The sequence below is a fragment of the Netta rufina genome (assembly GCF_964035555.1).
Source record: "Netta rufina genome assembly, chromosome: 16".
Lineage (NCBI taxonomy): Eukaryota > Metazoa > Chordata > Aves > Anseriformes > Anatidae > Netta > Netta rufina.
Genome location: NC_140140.1, coordinates 6472606 through 6491784, shown reverse-complemented (window position 1 = coordinate 6491784; position 19179 = coordinate 6472606). Strand labels below are relative to the sequence as shown.

Below are 19179 nucleotides of genomic sequence, written 5' to 3'. Positions count from 1 at the left end.
AGGGGCGTTTTGCCCCTGCTCCGCTCACGTCACCGCTCGCTGCCTCGGTTTCCTTCACTGCCAAGCACAAACCGGGTCACGGGCACAGTGCCGGGGTCCCCCTGCTCCAAACCCACCTCCTCCCCTCCAGCTGGGAGCCGGAGGAGCCGCGCGCCTGGCCCAGCCGTCCCCCAGGTGACCCCAAAAGCCCCCCGGTGGCACAGGGAGCAGGAGGCCCCCCCGTGATGCCAGCAGCGGGGGCACCCCGAGGTGGGGGCACCCCAGCAGGCGAGGACTGGGCGCTCCAGGGCGGTGCTGGTGGGACGCGGAGCAGGACGCAGCAGCTTCCCCGGCCGTTTCTCCATCAACACCGAGCCGCCAGGGGAGGGAGAAGCACTTTTCCCCTGCTCAGCAGCACGGGATCCGGGAGGTTCACTCGGGCAAGCTGTATAAATAGAAAGGATATTTTTACGGGCCGCATTGTTCCAGGCACGGGCAGGTTGGGAGCACAATGAGCCCTTTTCCTCGTCGGTTGGCATTTTCTCCGCTGCACCTTGGAAAGGCCCCAGAGAGCAAACGCTGCCTGCTGCCAAGCCGTGAGGCTTCGCAGCCACAACAAAGCACCTCCAGCCAGCACGGCAGGGAGCTGGGGCAGGCTGGGGAGAGGCGGCAGGGCTGGGCCTGACACCACAGCCACCCCTGGGGGGTTTGGGAGCCCCAAAAGTGCTGCTCCAGCCTCGGGGAAGGGGCTGGGGTCTGCTCCAGGCTCGGCTCCCCAGCACCAGGGCTGGTGGAAGGCAGCAGAGCACGCCAGGAGCTCGGGGCTCACAGGACGAGGTGAGCGCAGGGCCCCAGCAGCTCTGTGCCAGACGAGCTCGGCAGGTCAGGCTGCTGCTGTTTCACTGTGGTTTGCACAAAGCCAGGGAAGCACGCTGCCACGTAGGGAGAGCAGCCAAGATTTGGGAACCAACCACGGCAGCACCACAGCAGAGATGCCCACGGGGCCACCGCAGCTCAGCACAAGGAGTTAAAGCACTGCAGCAACTGCTTCCAGCTGCCCTGGGAAGCCTCGTCCCCTCCAAGAAGCCAGCTGCAGCCAGCTGCTTCATTTTTTGATCCCTGGCATCCTCCTGAACCCACACACAACTCATCCCTGGTGGAGACACGTCGCTTGGTCCCTCCCCACGCACCTTGCCATGCGCTCAGCATCCTCCCTGCAGCCCTGGTGGGACGAGCAGGGCTCCAGGGCCTCACCGTGGAGGCAGCAGCCGCTCTACAGGGCTGCAGGGACAGGGGCTCAGCCCCATTTTTGGGACCATCCAGCGTGGCATCAAGCCTGACAGCCCCCCAAGCTAGGGGCAGGACCGGGGACCTCGGCCCAGGGCCTGAGGTGAAAGAACACACGGACGCCAACACTCAGTTAAGTTGTAGGAATTTATTTTAAATAACCTACAGTTGATTAAAAGGGAATTCATGATAAAAATAGAAGATACTTGTTGAGGAAAGGCTGCAGGAAATGGTCTTCGCACACACACTACGCTAACAATGCCTCTAAAACTAATGATTATAGCAAAAAAAGGTTTCACATTAAAATTCTGCTTTTTAATTTTTTAAAATTTTTTTACACAATTACAAAAGAAAAAAATAAAAGCCCTAAAATCTTAATTATTTTCCTTTTTTTTTTTTTGGACCGATGCTCATTTCCCTCGAAATTTATTGACCTGTGAAACTTCTTTTTACACAATAAAATCTTTCAAGTAAAAGAGGGGAGTGGGGCTTAGAAAAAAAGGGGGAAAAAGGTAAAACAGTCTGACAAACCTAAAAAGTAGATATTCTTGAAGTGTACAGAGCGTGCTCAGAACAAAGGGTGATAGGAATGTCATTTGTTGCAGATTTCACTTGTCCTCAGATTTCACACACATCTCCCTATCACGCGGCCCCCCCCACCCGCTCCCCCAATCTACACGATCTTTAAGATCAAGAAAAGACAGTTTAAATATTTTAAAATAATTAAAAGAAATAAAAATTCACATTTAAAAAAAAAAGGAACACTCAAAAGTCAGGAGGCCGATTTCCCATCACGCTTTGCTTTGAACAAATGCGGTGGATATTTGGAATTCATGTTCCGATGCCACGACTGTTTCAAGTGACAATTTAAAAAAAAATTGGGTATTTCCATGACTGTAAGTGACAGCTGTAACAGGTGCGTTGGGTTTCTTACATTTTGTTTTTTTTTTTTTTTGTTAAATTCTGAAATGGGGCGGGAGGGGGAGGGGAAGGGCAGGGGTTAAGGAGTCCATTTTCTATTAAAATATAGAAGTTATTGCAAAACCCTAACTGTAAAAACGCACCAATATAATTGGATTTTGTATACAGTAGCTAAAGATTCCCACGCTCTCAGTGTGATGGTGAATTTGCCTGGCGGAAGGTTGACAAATCCCCCATCCACTTGCTCTGCCTCAAGAGAAAAACCACACAAACCAGACAGCTAGAATTTGGATCTCTGAAACATTTTTAAATAAGTTGTCCATAGGACAACTGGCTCAGCTCCTTTAGGATATTTCCAGGTTATGCTTTCTACAAGATGTTGGCTGTTTTATCTGATGCTCACTTGCCCCTTTCCTCCCCCTTCCCCAGTATATCCAAGGACAAGTAAGGCTCACAGTTTATCAATCTTCCTAAAAACCAGGCTACTCCCCCTTTTTTTTTTTTTTCTTTCCCCCATAACATTCAGCTCATTAAAAACAGGTTAAAACTCATAGTCTTCCTCTGCCATGTCGATAGCCCAGGCGAATTTCTCTCGCTGGGTTTTGTTATATATCTTCTCTATAGGAATTCCCCACTTCTTACACCTGCAGAAGAGGAGATGCTGTTAGAGTGAGCACAACACAGGCCCCCAACCCCTCGTGGCGCAGCAGAGCTGCTCTGCTTCCCCCCCAGCACCTTCCTAGCTCTGCTTTGCTGCGAGGCAAACCACCCAGCTGAGCAGGAGCAGCCTCCCAGCCGCACACCCTGCAGCTTCTCTGACCCACCACCTCCCAGTGCAGTGCTGGCAGGGGCTGGCACGTGGCAGCTGCCCCAAGAGATTCGTTTAAAGCTTCCCAAAACCATTTTAGCATGTCAGGGAAGGCCACAGAGCTCTGTCTCTCTGTGCACGGGGGCACTGCTCTCAGCCACAGCCCTTGCACACAGGGGAAGGAGCAGTTCCCTCCAGCATCGCCCAGGGCAGAACTTACCAAGCAACAGAGATCCTGGGATCCAGATAGTTGAGTTTGGAGGTGCCCAAGGCAATCTGCTTGTTCTCCTCCCTATCTGTAGCCTGAACCTCCAGCTTCATCAGCTGCTCCTCAATCCTCTGCACTGCTTTCTTCTTGCTCTCCACTGTCCTGGGGTGAGGGAGGAAAAATATTTAATGCCTGATGCCCTACTGGGCTTGAGACAGCAGCACTGCAGGAAGGCAAAGGGACCCTGCTCAAGGTAAGCAATGCCACCAGCCTCAAAAGGCAGTTGTGTCAGCACAGATAATGACACAAAACAATCAGCACATGCAATTAAGAATAGACGTTTTCAAAGAGGCAGCGCAGAAATCCTAAGCAGCAGTTTTGCTTTAAAGGGTTGGAAGCAACAGCCTCAACTATACTGACACTACGCCCGCTTTAAACCCAGCCCAACTTTCCCTCTCTAAAAGTCACACAGAGATTCTGCCTTCAGAACTCCCTTAACTCAGGACCCCTGTGACTATTCCACAGAGCGCGCACAACGTCTGCACTGTGAGCTTCCAACAGAGCAGAGCAGGATCCAGGAAAGTGCATTTGCAAGTGGGTAACTCCTGGCTCCCCTTAAAGATGGCAATGTTGCACGCTCGATCCATTACTTTGCTTGGTCCTGGGCAGCAGGGTGGCTACCGTGGCACTGGCGGGTGCTCAGGGACACAGTGCAGACTAATGCTAGTGGCCACATCAGGAACTGCGGTGTCGAGACACCCTATGCTCCTCAGCTTGAAGGCCATTTCTTCATGCACAGAAGAAAGAGGGGACAAGAAAGCTTGAGAAAGTCTTCCCAAATCTCCTGGATCACAGGCTGGGGAAACAGAACACAGGGCTGAAGCACCCATCGGGAGCTCAAAGTACTGGGAGCATTGCACAGCCTCGTAACACCAGCCTTACTTTTTAGACTTCTCATCCCTCCGGACCTTGGCATCAGCTTTGGCGCTTTTCAGTTCTCTCCTGGCATCAGCTAACTGCTCCTTCTTGGCATCGATCTAGGAGAGGCAAAACCAGAGGGCAGCACTGTGAACAAGCTGCAGACAACTGTGGCGGTCACCCCTGGACAGCATGACCAAGGGAGCGAGTTTGTGAGCACTGTCAGAATTTATCAGCCCTCAGACACAGTTCTGCAGCACAATTGGGTGCCTAGCCTTTCAGTTTGCTGCAAGTCCTATCGTGGTGAAAAGTTCCCCTCAGAAAACAGGGCCCTAGTATTGTGTTCCCCCAAAACAGGGCCAAAGACAAGGTGGTGCTGACAGAAAGCTACTGGAAGCTTTCTCACACAGCTACACCCAAGTGAGTCTCCAGCATGTCCCACCAGTACCAGCTCTGAAGGCACCACAGAAGGATGATCCTTGTTCCCTCAGCAGGGATGGGTTCTTGCCACCAAACCCTACAGGCTGAAAACTGTTAAGGCTTCAGGCAGCTCTCCTCTGGTAAGTTTAGAATTCAGGGAGATTTAGCATTTTTCAGCCCCTTCAACCATTCCCCAGGCTCTAAGATCTAGGGTGAAGGCAGCCATGTTAGGTGTTACAGAAGCAGGGGTCACTGCAGTGCCAAACCAGAAGTCCTTATGTGAAGGTTATTCTAACGCCAGACCAGGAACAGACCTAACCCCTTTGGACCTCATGGCCTTCACCAGAAACAATCTGCAAAGGAAGAGGTCAGGTCAGAGGGGCGTAACGCACCACGTACACAGCCTGCACTGACAGGGGCCCGGGATTCACGCAGTAGGAACAAATGTCCACTCTGGGCCCTTTAGGGGATGCAGATCAGAGCTGGGCTGCTGCCCTGAAATTTTGATGGCAGCTATGTGATGAAGGGCAGATAAAGGGTCCGGTCTTGGTCTTTACTAGTAAAAGATGACTAACTGAAGTGTGGTCCTTTCAGCTCAATATTGTGCTTCTAGAGTCTGCCTCTCCCAGCAGGCCCATCTCTGATGTAACACTAATCAATTCCTGACAGGGGAGAGCAGGCTCTGCTTCCATTTTTCCCCATCTGAAAGGAAACATGACTTGTGAGATGCAGCAACTCAGAGTACCTTGCTCTGAAGGTTCATCATGGACTTCTCGAAGGTCTTCGGCGGAGCCCTCTGGTGGTTACACAAAATGGCAACCGCTCTGTTGGCACGGTTATAGGAAAGGATCTTCGCTGGGATGTTATCATCCGCTGCAAAGTACAAGAAAGTGGTGAACAACCGGTATTCTCCAGGGCCAAGCAGTCCCAGCCAGCACCCCACCATCCCTGCAAGCTCACAGTCACTGCAGAAGTGACCTTGCTCTCTGATGGAACCGTCTCAACACGTCTCTAACCACAGTGCTAAGAGCCTGACCACTTCCATCCCAAACCCTAACTTTCTGTGCTGGTTCCATCAATAGCAACAAAGACATTTGCCACTCAGGAGACAGGGGAAGCACATCCATGCTCAGAGTGAGAAGAGGGCAGCATGACCATACTGCTCAAGATGCTGTTGGACTTCAGTTTCCTCCAAACGTGTCCATTTCGTAAAGCTGTTGAAGTGCAAGTGAGCAGTGCTCAGCAGAGAAGTTGTTAACGAGCAACCAAGAAACATGGGGCTGTTACAGCTGTATCTGCCTTGCCTGCCACATACAGCCTTTTACAGCTAAGAGGAAACAAATGAAAGATTTGGTAAAAGCCAGGCATATCTTGGCAGGCAAACCACAGTATGCTCACAGATGAGCTTTGCACTGCCCCAGTGCTGGGCTGCTCAGCTACCCCAAAAAGATTGGCAGCAGATTTTTGGTCAGACTTCAGCTGTTTGACATTTACACTGGGAGAACTGCAACCAGGCGGTGGTATGCAGATAGAAGGTTAAGCTGAGGAAGGCAGGTCTGGATTGCACGATGGGAGCTGTTCCCCTCACAGTTGCAAGGACAGGACTTACGATTAGTGAGCTCCTTGAGCTGCTGCTGTAGCGTGATGGAGGCGTTGTAAGTACGGAATACCTTGGCTGTCAGTCCCTCCATAAGGTCTTGAAGATGTTTATTTAAGATACTGGTCTAAAGAAGCAGAAAAAAGATGACAGCATTAGAATTGACTTCAGTAGTGAAACCTCTGGACCCACTGCTAATGAAGACACACAGTTCACAGCCAAAACCTAACTAGGGGACTCAGACCTGACACCCAATGGCCAAAACTTCACTGAAACCCCAGGAAAAGTGAATAAAGAACCAGCAAGTATTAGACCAGGATCAAGTATCATAAACAGTCAAATTTTCTTCATTGTAGAGGTTTTGGTTCCCAGTAGGTAGGGACATGCCTGTCCCATCCCAGGGAAGGTGCTTAAACCACCACAGTGCTCCCACAGTGCCAAATGTGCAATCAGGGATGGCATTTGAAAATCTGTCAACTCACAATCATCTTTTCTGAATTTTGAAAAAACCTTCCCATGTCAGAGCCAGCCAAGCTCCACAGGGCCAAAGCCCATCAGTTCAGGAACCTGCAGGCACAGTGAGCAATACAGACACCAGATTGAGAGAGACTCTCACTCAGGTGTGTGTCTTTCACTCAGGTCACCCAGGACAGCTCTGAAATAAAAGAGAAACAAAATCTGCCACTGAAACCATTTTTGGAACAGAGCAGCTGTTATTGCCTGGTGCGGAGTGAGCCTGGTGCTCTACCACCATTCCTCACCAGTAACTACATGCTTACATTGAGGCGGTCGAAGAGGTCATCCTCAGGCTGCTTGTTCTCCATGAACAACTGGAGATTCTTAAAAACCTGCAAGAAGACAAAACACCCACCTTAAGGCACTGGGACTGAACAGCGCTAGGTAGAAGCAACACTGCCGAGACACCACTTAAACTGTTTTCAGGCAACACTGATGATGCGGGACATTACTTCCCAATGGGCAAAGGCCATCATCTCTTAAGACACTTGTGTTTAAAGTTCTTCCCCAGCAATCCTGAGTCCTGAGCATTTGATGTCCTTTATGCTCATTCTTTAGATCCATATTTCAGAAGACTCGATTCTGCTCTGGCTTAGCTACCTAACAGAGAAAGACTCCAAAGCTACCACCTACTTCCCTCACTCTCCATGATTATTCCGACCAAAGAGACCCCTGAGCAATTTCCCATGGAGTTAAAGCTACCAAAACCCAGCCCTTCTCATTACTGCATTAAATGTTTCATACAAGCCCATCCCAAACAAGTCTCACTGGGGCAGGGAAATAATCAAAACCTTCTTGATTACACAGAGACCACAAATCCCAGCTCTGTGTACTCCAAATCCCTCGTATAGATACCCTATGCAGAAAGATTTCTAGTTCCAAAATAATCAATTCCCCATTATAAGCATTAAAGAAAAGACATCAAGAGAGATCAACACTAAATAAATTTAAACTTAAAAATGTTTTGTTTTGTTTTTTTTTCTTTAAACAAAGAAATAAGAATTCTAGATTCCTATAGCACTATAGTTTATCTCCCCCCCCTAGCATTTCATTTGCCAAGAGGTTGACACTTCTGGCTCTTTGTCATTACAATTACCACAGTATTGCACATGTGTTATCTAACATTCTGTGCTAACTGCAGAGGTGTGGGTGAGGTGCGAAGCCTGGTTATACCCACAAAAGCAGCCTTTTTGGACAGTGCCCTCCAGTTCACATTGCTTTATGGGTATTTGTTCTGGAATAATGGCAAGATCGCAACAGATTAGTAATTGGTGGGTGACGGGAATAAAGAAAATGACACTATCTAAGAAAGAAGTCTTGGTTGGTAGGTACCCACGTACACAGACCGTAAGTATCAGTGTGTAAGCCTTCTCTCTTTCTAAGGCACAACCAGTAAGAAGGGAAGGACATTAACTGACTTGCCTTCTGACCAATGACAAAGTACTCTCTTATTGCCACTAAGACTGCGCTGACCAGATTTTTCTGCATTTCAGACTGTGTATGTGTTCGTGGAGGTGCCTTACCCTCTTCTCCACAGGGACTTTGTTGTAGTATCGGATGGAGTCTTTTCCGAGGAAGTCAAACTCAACCACGTATTCCTGGCCATCCAGTTCAGGATGCAGCTTGATATGTTCTACTCTCAGAGAGCAGCAGCCCACGGTGTCAGCTGTCTCTCCTTCTTCTTTTTCATTTCCAGCTCTCAGAGCAAGCTACATTTACACCAAGACAAGCAAGGTAAGCATTTCGGACTATCTCAGTCATAGATAGATACTAGAAACTTTCTGACACGGGCCTACAAATCAGGGGTGCCCACAGTAGAAGAGGGAGAAATATGCTTTTGAAGGGACAAAACAAAATTCTCCGAAACTCCCTAGATTGCCTTTAAATATTTTAACTAACCCTACACTAACGCCAAAAGTCTTCTATCAATCTACCAAATTACCTTCGTTTTAAAATGGAAGATTAAAGCAAGATGTTTTACCAGCTTTCTCACATTAACTAACTCAAATTATAAGGTAGTTCTGATCAACTAACAAAAGTTCATTTCAAAATGTTTGGTGTTTTTTAAATATTAGACTGACTTCCAAGTGAATTCAACCTGATACAAAATCAGAAAGTTCATTAGTTATGCATCTTCTTACTCTTCACAGGATGCTAAAGAAACACATTTTAAACAACATACATGACACTTTCTTCAGGGTACTTAAGTAATCTAAAAGCTACATTTGGCTGCATAAAAATATGTTGTAACTGTAGTGGCTAAACCAATTTCTGATTTTTGAAGAAAACCTTAAACATTCATATGAAACCACAATTATTCAAACCAAAGTTCCCCTATTTACATCAAACCATTCTGAACACAAACTGTTAATTTGGTTGGTCAAAATCAAACATAGCAGGGCAATAGCTCTATGGGAGCTGGCTTCAAATAGTGTTAAGTCAATCAATACAACTTCAGTTTTCTTTATTCTGCGGTGTGAAACTGAGCATAATTATGAAACCTTGCGACTATGAGGTGACCAAGTAGCAGAACTCCCAGCAGGAAAACTGAAACAGCTGGAGACAAAAGGTCCACACAAAGTTCCCAGTAATCCAACTGGGAGATTCTGGAACCCAGCTGTGAATTTTGAGCTAAAACAATGCTGCCTGAAATAGCCATAGGCAGTACAATAGTTTATTGCTCTTGATTTCCAGGTAATGGGAAGGAAAAGGAGAGGGGTGGGATTCCTGCCCACCAGGAAGTCTCAGGATACCTTAGTAACTGGGCTCAATTCTGCTTTAGGAACAGACACACAGCAATCCTGAGTATTCCCAACAGGACAGGAAAGGTAGGAGGGGTGTGCTGGGGAACGAGCCTTACTTTATCAATGAAGTACAGTGCCACAGCTCTCTGCCGTACTTTCATCTCTTTGGATTTCCAATCTTCTCTATATTGATTTCGGATTTTATCTACACACTTCTTCAACCTCCGAGCTGTCTCGTACTTCTGCCAGTCCTTCTCACCCTGCAGAGAAAGTTGGAATACAGTCAGCATCAGAAAGCAGGCAGAGGACCAGTTCCAATCTGCCTCTCAAGGTTTCACAAGTATGAGTGGCAAATGGTCTCACTGCACAAAAGCACTGAGACTTTACTGCTAAAACAGCTCAGCTCCAAACTATGCTGCCAGGCAGCTGTAAGCAATTCAGATTTCCATGATATGAAATGCTTGAACGGAAGCAACTAGAGACACAAGGAGACATTATGTCTTCTGTGCTTCTCAGTATATAAATGGTTTCCTCTGCTCTATTCAGATAACGCTTAGATTCTTTCATCTGTTTAATTAAATACCCATAAAACATACAAGCAACACCACCAGTTCAGTTCATCAGTATTATTATATGTTCAAGTCATGGCAAAAAGAAGACGTAAATTAACAAGGAACAGATTTCTCTCACACTTGTAGGACAAACTCCTCCTTTCCAATACAGGAAAAAAAAATCTCGTACAAAAATGATTTCATGAGAAGAACTTAAATTCTATCCCCAAAACTGGAGACTACTTATCTTTCAACAGGCTCATCATTTCTTTTACAGAACTGATCCACTGTCCACTTATTTGCTCCCACAGCAAGGATTGCTTTTCTTCAGCCATGGGCTCCTTATCAGTCTTCTCAGCCAGTAACCTGGCCATGTTTTACATTTCAGTACTGACTAATCATCAGCCCATGGTTAGAATTTCACGACATGATTAGGCAGGGGCCAAATCAGGGCCAAAAGAAAATAAAATATCCACCAGAACAAGCCCATTCTTGGGTGAATTACCACCTTTTCAACTTATAAAGAGTAAAGGATTCCTACAAGGAATGAGACAATATTGCTTTTCAATAGGTATAGAGTTTTCAGATTTCATCTCTCTTGTGCAGCAGTTGCATTCTATTTTTTCAAGGCAGAACAGAAGCACGTGTACTTTCATATGAATTCAATCAGCACAGGATGAAATAGCAAGATACTTACTTCCTATCACTCTCCTAGCCAACTGCTACATTTGCTTCATGACCAGTATTTTCTTCTTAATAGTATTAACTAAATCTGTACCTTAATTCTTGAGCTGGGGTTCAACATGATGTATTTGATAGAGCCTTGGATGTTCTCAGTCCACGACACTAGCCAGGTAACCTTGTTATCATGCCGAACCTCCTTCCATTTGTGTCCTGGTGGAGGGGGAGGGATCTTGGAATCCCTGCACAGAGTTAAGAGGACAACAAAAAAAAACTATTTAAAGAGATTTTTAAGCTTCAAAATTGAGAGAAGTAATGAATACCATCACACGAAGAAAGCACAGGTAAAGAAACCACGGCAAAGTAATTACAAATTTCAACAAGTGGGAAATCAAGTGAATCACAGTCGCAAAAGATCAAGTGTAATTGCTATCAGTGGGAACACATTCCTAGGACCAACTTTGATTTGTGGACACTATGATAGTGAAGATGCTTACCAGGGCAGGACCAAAGAGAAGCCCACCGAACCCTAGCCTTTAACAAAGCAGAACAACCTACTTAGCAGAAAATTAATTTTAGGTATTTGCAGCAGGAAAGAACATTTAAACACACAAGGATGAGGAAGAAAATGTGTCGATGAAGTTCTAAATGAAACTTGTGATAATCTTGTTCAGTCTCTGCTTGTATGACGCAGTTTCTTATCTACGTAAGTCTAAGATAAGCAGCATGTGTATCTCTACATGCTTGCACAGGAATCCCTACCGGATTTTAGAAAAGAAGCTATCCTAACCAGAAAGCAAAGCACCCAGTGCTTACTTGCTGCAGTTAATGATGATATCTTCTGGCATGATACGTCTCTTCAACATGCCCATCTTGGGATGGTTCCCACGACCTCGGAAGAGACCTGGAGGTTCAATCTTAAAGTTCGCGATCCTCTCTTTGTGGTTGTCCATCACACAGTAACCATATTCCTTCAATAGCCGCTCATTTTCCTCTTTGATTTTCTGGAAAAAGCCAAAAGCAAAGATGAAGTACTATGCCCAGCACCACACATCTCTACATAATAAGACTGAATAATTTTGATGTTTGCACTCCAGTAACACCGAAGACCAACTCAAAGCCAGACTCCAGTTGTGCCAAGTGCTGGACCAACACACAGGGCAGCAGACTGCTCAGGTAAGCATCCATAAAATGCAAGAAGCAAGACAAGCAGGAAAAAAAAAAGAAAGAATGTACAAAAAACCCTCCTAAAATCTGTATTTGAGTGGAACAGATTAATATTTATCTTCACCAGCCCTACTTTGCCACAATAGAAGCATTTACCTCCACCACATACCACATCTACAAAGGCCATTTACCACAGTACTGCTGGTTTATAATCTCTATTCAGCCCCAGAACAAGCACGTGACATCCACTGGACTTTACATCTTGTTGTTTATATAAGGGAAAAAAAACGTTTTCTGTGTCTGAACTCAGCATCAGAAAGCAGGCAGAGGAATGTCTCCAGTCTGCTGCTAAAAGCATGTGAAGTCTGTGTCAGCAAACGGTCTTAAAGGCAGAACACAGCCTCCTAAGATCATGCTGAGATTTCACTGCATACTTCTGTACTTGAACTCTAATAACATGGAGGGAAAAGTAGCAAAAAATAAGAACATCTCAGCCCAAAATAAACTATCTGTCCCATAGACAGCACTGGTGCACAAGCTAAGAAACTTAACAGTAAAAGCCACTTTTCTCCACTTCAATAGTGACTGTGAGTGGGAACGGGGAAAGGCTCCCCCATGTATATCAAACTGAAACAGCAATATGACATGGGCTCTCTACTTTGGCAGGACTCCTGACCCCAAAGACTGTAATTCCAAGCCACCAGGCCCCACAATTCAAGGAGAATTACTGTAGTGTTGGAAAGGATCAAGTGAGAACTTGGGGCCAGTTTCCAACTTTTATTGCCGTAAGTTTCATGTAGTACTTTTCATTCATTCAAAATCTACTTTTTTGCCCACAAGCCACTGCAGCCACGCTACTGAAAATAAAATTCCATTTTTGATTACAAAACTGCATTAAGTGGAGACCTAATTTTAAAGATTTTTTCCTCAATATATCTTACTCACTACCATCCCTCTATTGTTGCAGCATCCATTTCACTATCCTCAATTTTGCCCTTCAGATCTAAGGAACTCTTAAAATAAAAATCTGTCCTTACCTGAGCATACACTGCCCATTACTGGCCAGGGACCAAGGGTCCCATCAAACATAACACATCTTATTCTCTTTATTTACCTAAGCAGGGTCAGGAGCCTTAACCCTGATCAATATCATTTCGAGTCAGGATGAAGGTTCAGCTGCAAACACAGTGCTTTACATTACTTAAGCTGCAGAGTGAAGATTTCTACAATTAACATGAATGTAACAGTGTGAAAGCTAGTAAACACTGACTTATAAATGGCAAGGCAGGCAGAGAACAATTACACTAAGGTGTTTACAAGCCAGCTAAGCATCAAGAATTCTCCTAGAATTCCCTCTGGTACCTGTTTCTCCTCCTTGGACATCTGTTTCCTAGCTTCCGACTGAGCTTTGAAATACTGGCTCATGTGGGTGAAGTCACACTTGCTGAGGTTGGTGATAGTGCTCTTCTCTTCAGAGGTCATTTCCTTGCAGAAAGAAAAATAGTGCTTTACATTTTCATACACGTATAATAGAGCTTACCCTACCCGTGACAGCTTAAAACAGAGACAATGCACAGGTTCTCACGGTAATCCCCCAAGAATCCCTAAATTCTTGTACATGCTGACTCCAGCTAAGGTCAAAGAGCAAAGGACAAGGAACAGGGTGTATGCAATGTGTGGCCTCATCTCTGCAAGCACTGGGCAATGCTGCACCACCTTGCAAAGTGCTCTCAACTAACAGGGGCTGGCACTGTTGAGGGAGTAAAATCCAGTAACCCATCTGGAAGAACTGGGACATCTATCTAAAGGGTTGACCTTGTGGCTGGTAGGTTCACTGAGGAAGGTTTGGCTTTTAGGTCTTTGGAAAGGGCTTCCTTCTGCTATAAGGAAGGCCCTTCAAAGCATTTAATGGTCAGATCAGCTATAACCCATCACGCAACAGGCAAATTCGTTTTGGAAAATTCTGACATTCAGTTTAGAAACATCTGAGGGCCTTTCTTCCTGGAGAAGCTACAGGACTAACTGGAAACCTCATGGCTAAGGCCTGAGGCAACTTGCAGTTGCCACAAGCTAGCTCTCCTAGGCAGGAGCCTAGGACAGCAGCCTCTGTTCACTGCCTAGCAGTGAGGAGACACCAGCCACGCCTGCAGTCACCACAGCCTGAGACTACCTGCATACCTTTCTCCAGTCTTTGAAAAAGTTTTTCCTGAAGATCTCCTTCGTAGTGTATTCGTGATCAAGCATTTTTGCGAAGAATGTGGCAACTTCTTCTGCTTTGGTGCTCAGCTTCATGACTTTACCTACAAAGAAAGGTTTTATTTTTAAAGCACGTGGTAATATTAGGAACTGAAGACAGAAGGAAGCTACAGTAACTCCCTTAAAGAACAGCATACTTTTACCACTCTGAAGTTTTTCACAGAAGTGTTATATAGTACTGCAAATTGGATGGGCAAAAGAAACAGAGGAACACACTTGCTCGACCTACCATCAAAGATTTTGAAAAAAAGTTCTCTCTGGAAGTTAAACATTATAAAAAAAGCAATAACAGTCTGATGTGAGGTCTGAGAGACACAGGGCAGGAAGGGGAAAAGGCCTCTTGCAGGAAACCCTGTGCTGAGCCATCCCTGTGGTGTGTACGCTCCTGGGGAGATACTGCTGTTTGAAGTGGAAGAGGCAAGGAATTTCATTAAAATTCATATTCCGGCACTCAGACATATGGGAAATACAGGCTCTGTATTCCTCTCCTACCCACAGACAGACATGCTTTGGAACACCCCTCCTAGCCTTTAGCTATTTCTAGCCAGGAAGAGCCCTTCCTATATATACACACCACAAATAGGCTGGAAAGCGATGCCAAATATTTAATTCCCCTTCGTTGCAGGGAAATGTGTCAGGATTCTGCTAATAGCCTGAGTCCCTCACTGTGGGAATGCATCCCTCTGTCTCCAAATCAGGCTCAAAAGATAGTCGTTTTTGAGACAGACTGAGCTTTGAGTGAGCAGGAAGGTCACATTTCAGCTTATCTGCAAGACTGCAGTACAGACTGAAAGTGCTGCAAGGAAAAAGACTAGGACACAAGGGAGCAGAGGCTGCTGCAACACCGGAGCTGTAGATTCAACAACATCTAACGTTCCTATTGAGCGTCTTTTCAGTCCAGATTGCATTCCTGACAACGTGTGAGTGAACCCCGTGAAGGACTTTGCATGCAACTCACATCTCCAGCTAGCTGCAAGGAATATTTGAAGTCCCCGTGGGCTGGCAGACAGTCAACACCTGGGGATTTTTAATGACTGTTTTACTGCACAAAAGTCAATACAAGAAACACTACTGTTGATTCTGTGCTAGTGGAAAAAAATAGCATGCTTTTGATTTACTCCATGGTTGGAAAAGTTACAGCATCTCTAAAATTAAAGCACAGGAGTTTTCTGTAGAGCCTGAAGATCCGTAAAGTCTTGTAAAACAGGGCTTAGGCTAAAAGTCCTCCCAGCGATCTGAGAACATCGTGCAATTAAACAAAACCAACAGAAACTCTGCCAGTTTGTAAGCTGCAACCTAAAATACTACATTTGTTTGCCTACAACAGGAAATGGGGGAAGGGAGAGACAGCAAGGGAAGTGTTTTTTTTCCAGGCTGCAAGTCTAGCTCGAAAGAGGCTATCAAGTAAGCAACACATTATGGGGCTTAAATGACCAAAGCTGTTCCCAAATTGCTACAGAGTAGTACAGGCTCAGGCATCTTTACCTAACCACTTTAAAACAGATTTCATTGTACACAATTCCCACTTTTAAAAAACTTGGAAAAAGCTCTCAGTGACAGTTCTATATATTTAAAAAACTGATTTATTTCAGAGCCCTGAGCATTAGCTTGCAGTGTTCAAAAACGAAATTCAGGGAGCAACCCAGGGACATAACAGGCAGGAGAGACCACACCGCAGTGACAAACACCACTGCCATCATCTCCACTGTTATCTTGTCCATCTACAGAAAAACAGCGAGTTCAGGGTGCCTTAAACACACGAGTTCAAGCTGCCTTTGTGGTACAAGCAGTAGCTCATTAACCCATAGTCACTCAAAAATATAGCCAAGCCCTTAAAGATGGCTTTTGGCATTTCAGGCTCCCCGAGCGCGGTATTGTAAGCACTGACAATAGCCCCGCAGTCGTGTTGGATGAAATCAGGGCCAGTCTCGCTGCACTGCAATCACCAGGCACGGGAGGGATTCCTCCAGTGAGCTCTGGCAGCTGGCTGGCCAGCCACAGCGTGATTATTGGACTCTACAAATCATCCTAGGCTAATCTTGAAATTAGACAATGCCTTGTAAGCACAGACAGCGGTCTCAGCAGCTGCTGTGTAAATCAGCCATCTGATGCCCTCCCCCCCTCGGTTTCTCAGGGAAGATGTATGCGATTGCTTTGTTTGCCAGGATCCATCCCCGCCCCTAATTTTTGAGCCTATTGATCAATTCTTGCCATGACAAAGACAGAGGTTGCAACAAATCCCTGCGTTTCCAGGAGGTTTTGTGAAATAGGTGGCAAGATAGAAGCTCATTGCTGCCTGCACGAAAGGGATAATTATAGCATAATTCGCCCCTCTTCTTCTCTAGACAGCAGGAGAGATCATATATATTCTTCACTAGAGGGGGAAATAATATTTCCAACCTTACTACAAGTTCTTATCGAGCCCTAAGACAGCTAGAGGAAAATGGGCACCCTTGATCATTGTGCTGTTTGCTTAGAGATGGTCTTCAATAGGATGCAGCACGTTTATTTCACTGCCTTGTTGCTGAAAGTGAGTGCCACCTATTCCTCAGTATTTCAGTATGTGTCACGTCACATGAAAATATCGCCTTGCTTCTGGAAGAGTTCCACGCACAGATGTCCCCTTCGCCAAAAATTACATTTTCATCCACTCAAATGCCTCCCACTTAATTTAATCCTGGGCTAATTTGATCCTTCATTTAACATGATCACAGAACTAGAAGGAAACACACGGGTCATCAAGTCCAGTCTCCATCAGGCATCACATCATATAATCCTATCCACATGAGCCTCTAACAACCAGTCAGCCCAGCAGATTTGAACCCCACATCAATTAGTTCTACCATGCACAATAGTAGCTAAATGGGAGCATGACACACACTGGAGGGCTACATCCTTGAGATCAGGCTGATCCCACGCATTCCTGCAACATCCTAATCATTTGTAACAAAACTTATCTAGTTTTGTTCCATTAATGCCACTGAACGATCATGAAATTAATTACAGATTATGGAAATTTCAATTCGTAATATTGAAGAACACAAAGCAAGCCTAAAGATGACCAGTGACGAAGTCACTGCTCTTATTATGTACTGTACTGGTTACACAATACTTCTCTTGGGCATAAGACCCCCTCTCACATTATTAATGAAGCTGACAGATTTACCACAACAGAATGGGAACAAGTTCATCTCTGTGTCAATTCAGCAGGCTGCTCCCTTTACTTCTACCAAACCGTCCTTTTCTAAGCTGTTGAAGAACTTCTCTTAAACTAACCACTGAAACAAATCCACCTCCTCATCTCCTCAGAAAATTGCAACAACGCCCTGAGAATGCAAGCTGGAATTGTAAATTAACTCACCATCATAGTAGAATTTGACATTCTCAGGCAGAGGTTCATATGGTGGAGCAAACACAGGACCTTTATGCTCTAGGAACTTCCACTTAATTCCTTCAGGGTAACGCTCTTCTTCCCACCTTCAAGAGAAACATACGAACCAGTATAATTAAGTTCCTAGTCTTCATTTTATTGTTATGTTGATGTAAGAGTATGCTACAGAAAATTAGAAAGCAGTCATTACTGTGCCAGACACTGGCCAAGAACAAATATTCACACTTTTTTTTTTTTTTTTTAACAAAAACAAAAGCACAGCAACATCCACAAACAGAACACCTCGGGTCACAGATATCTGATACAGCATAGTCCTCACCTGCCACTTGCTCCTCCTTTCACAAAGACACAGCTGAAAAAGCTTAGAATTTGAGAAAATGAAGAATTCAGTCCCGTAAAGCATCAAGGATCATGCCAAATTATAGTCAGCTGTGATCTAACATCAGGTCCAGGATGCCTGCTCAGCAAAGCCAAACAACTGTAGTATATTATGCAGCTGCCTTCAGATGTGGACAAGTATCCCATTAAGGGCAGAGATAAAGAAACAGATGTTCATTTACGACCTAAATGAGAACAAACCTGCTTAGACAAGAAAGACTAAAACCTGCTTTGTCATTTTGAATTCATTGAAATTCTTTGGGTACGAAGAAGTGTTCTTGAAGAAAAGCAGAGTAGCAAAGAAAAAAGCAAACTTGCCTTGGAGCACCTCTATAAAAAGTGTTTTGTAAATGACACATCAAGCTTCTCGACACAGCAAGGTAGGCGCCACCAATCCCACGTTCCAGCTGAACAAACTCACAGGGTCAGCAATTCCTCTACAGAGGAAAGAAAGGAGTCCCACCAGGCCCGCTTCCTCCCCCAGCTCCTGGTGTCCTGTGCCCAAGCCACTGACTCCATATTCCTTCCCCTCTCCGCTTCTTCCACCATTACCAGAGCACTCCTGCTCCATACAGCTGGCACAGGATCCCCTGCTGAGACAGGCTGTTTTACCTTAGTGATCAATCAACTGGAAGGCCATTAACCTGTCACAGTGCTCAGTCTTTGAATTACCCAGAGCACTCTGTTGACCAGCCACGACGATACAAGAAGTTTAAACTTCCCCCTCGTGCCAGCCCTATGGAGTAGTTTCCTTCTCAGCTGCTGCTGCACCCAGAAGAAGTGCACACGTACTGCAGTGCAGCTCAGGAAGCGTGCCGCACAATTAAATACCTCATTCCTAATGAGACGACATGGCCACTGTACAGAAGATGAGCATTGTTCGCAGAAAAGAGCTTCTGCTAGAAATTACTCAAAATGCTTCAGCAGTCCCTGTATATCGGTAATTTAGGAAGAATAACAACGGTAGGAGATAGTATTTTACTCTAGCTAGAAAGGCACCACCTTTGACTGAAGCACTAGACCTTAATTTTTTTTTAGGTAAGGTAACTCTAAGGTAATTAGATAGCTGAAGCATACTACGCCTGTTGGGAGGGCTGTAAGGAAACATGAGATCCATACGGTGGTTTCTAAACCCACAACTACCAGAAAGTTTCCCACAAAGAGATCACAAATCATTTTCAGTCCCACCTCCACCTTCTTAAACCTCCTCGTACATAAACATCAAGACAAAAGACGAAGTAAGCCTCCTGAGTTCAGCCCTTTTTTTGGTCCTCATTTGGTTTTAAACAATAAAAAACCTGCCTGTGGTAGCTCTTGATCCTAGAGCAACGTTCTGCAAATGTTTTGGCAGGAGCAA

At 45.3% G+C, this 19179-nt stretch overlaps 1 protein-coding gene across 1 annotated transcript in view; it reads right to left on the bottom strand.

Annotated features, from left to right (window-relative positions):
- Positions 1–1394: 1394 nt before the first annotated feature.
- TOP1 (DNA topoisomerase I) overlaps positions 1395–19179 on the bottom strand; it is a 67395-nt gene continuing 49610 nt past the window's right edge. Inside the window, exons 9-21 of the mRNA XM_084296462.1 lie at positions 17415–17530; positions 13976–14097; positions 13160–13282; positions 11447–11634; positions 10728–10872; positions 9515–9658; positions 8178–8363; positions 6918–6986; positions 6151–6265; positions 5287–5414; positions 4146–4240; positions 3216–3365; positions 1395–2831 (exon numbers count right to left, since the gene is read on the bottom strand). Coding sequence (XP_084152588.1) covers positions 2729–2831; positions 3216–3365; positions 4146–4240; positions 5287–5414; positions 6151–6265; positions 6918–6986; positions 8178–8363; positions 9515–9658; positions 10728–10872; positions 11447–11634; positions 13160–13282; positions 13976–14097; positions 17415–17530 — 1684 coding nt within the window. The 3' untranslated portion in view covers positions 1395–2728. The remainder of the gene's footprint in view (positions 2832–3215; positions 3366–4145; positions 4241–5286; positions 5415–6150; positions 6266–6917; positions 6987–8177; positions 8364–9514; positions 9659–10727; positions 10873–11446; positions 11635–13159; positions 13283–13975; positions 14098–17414; positions 17531–19179) is intronic.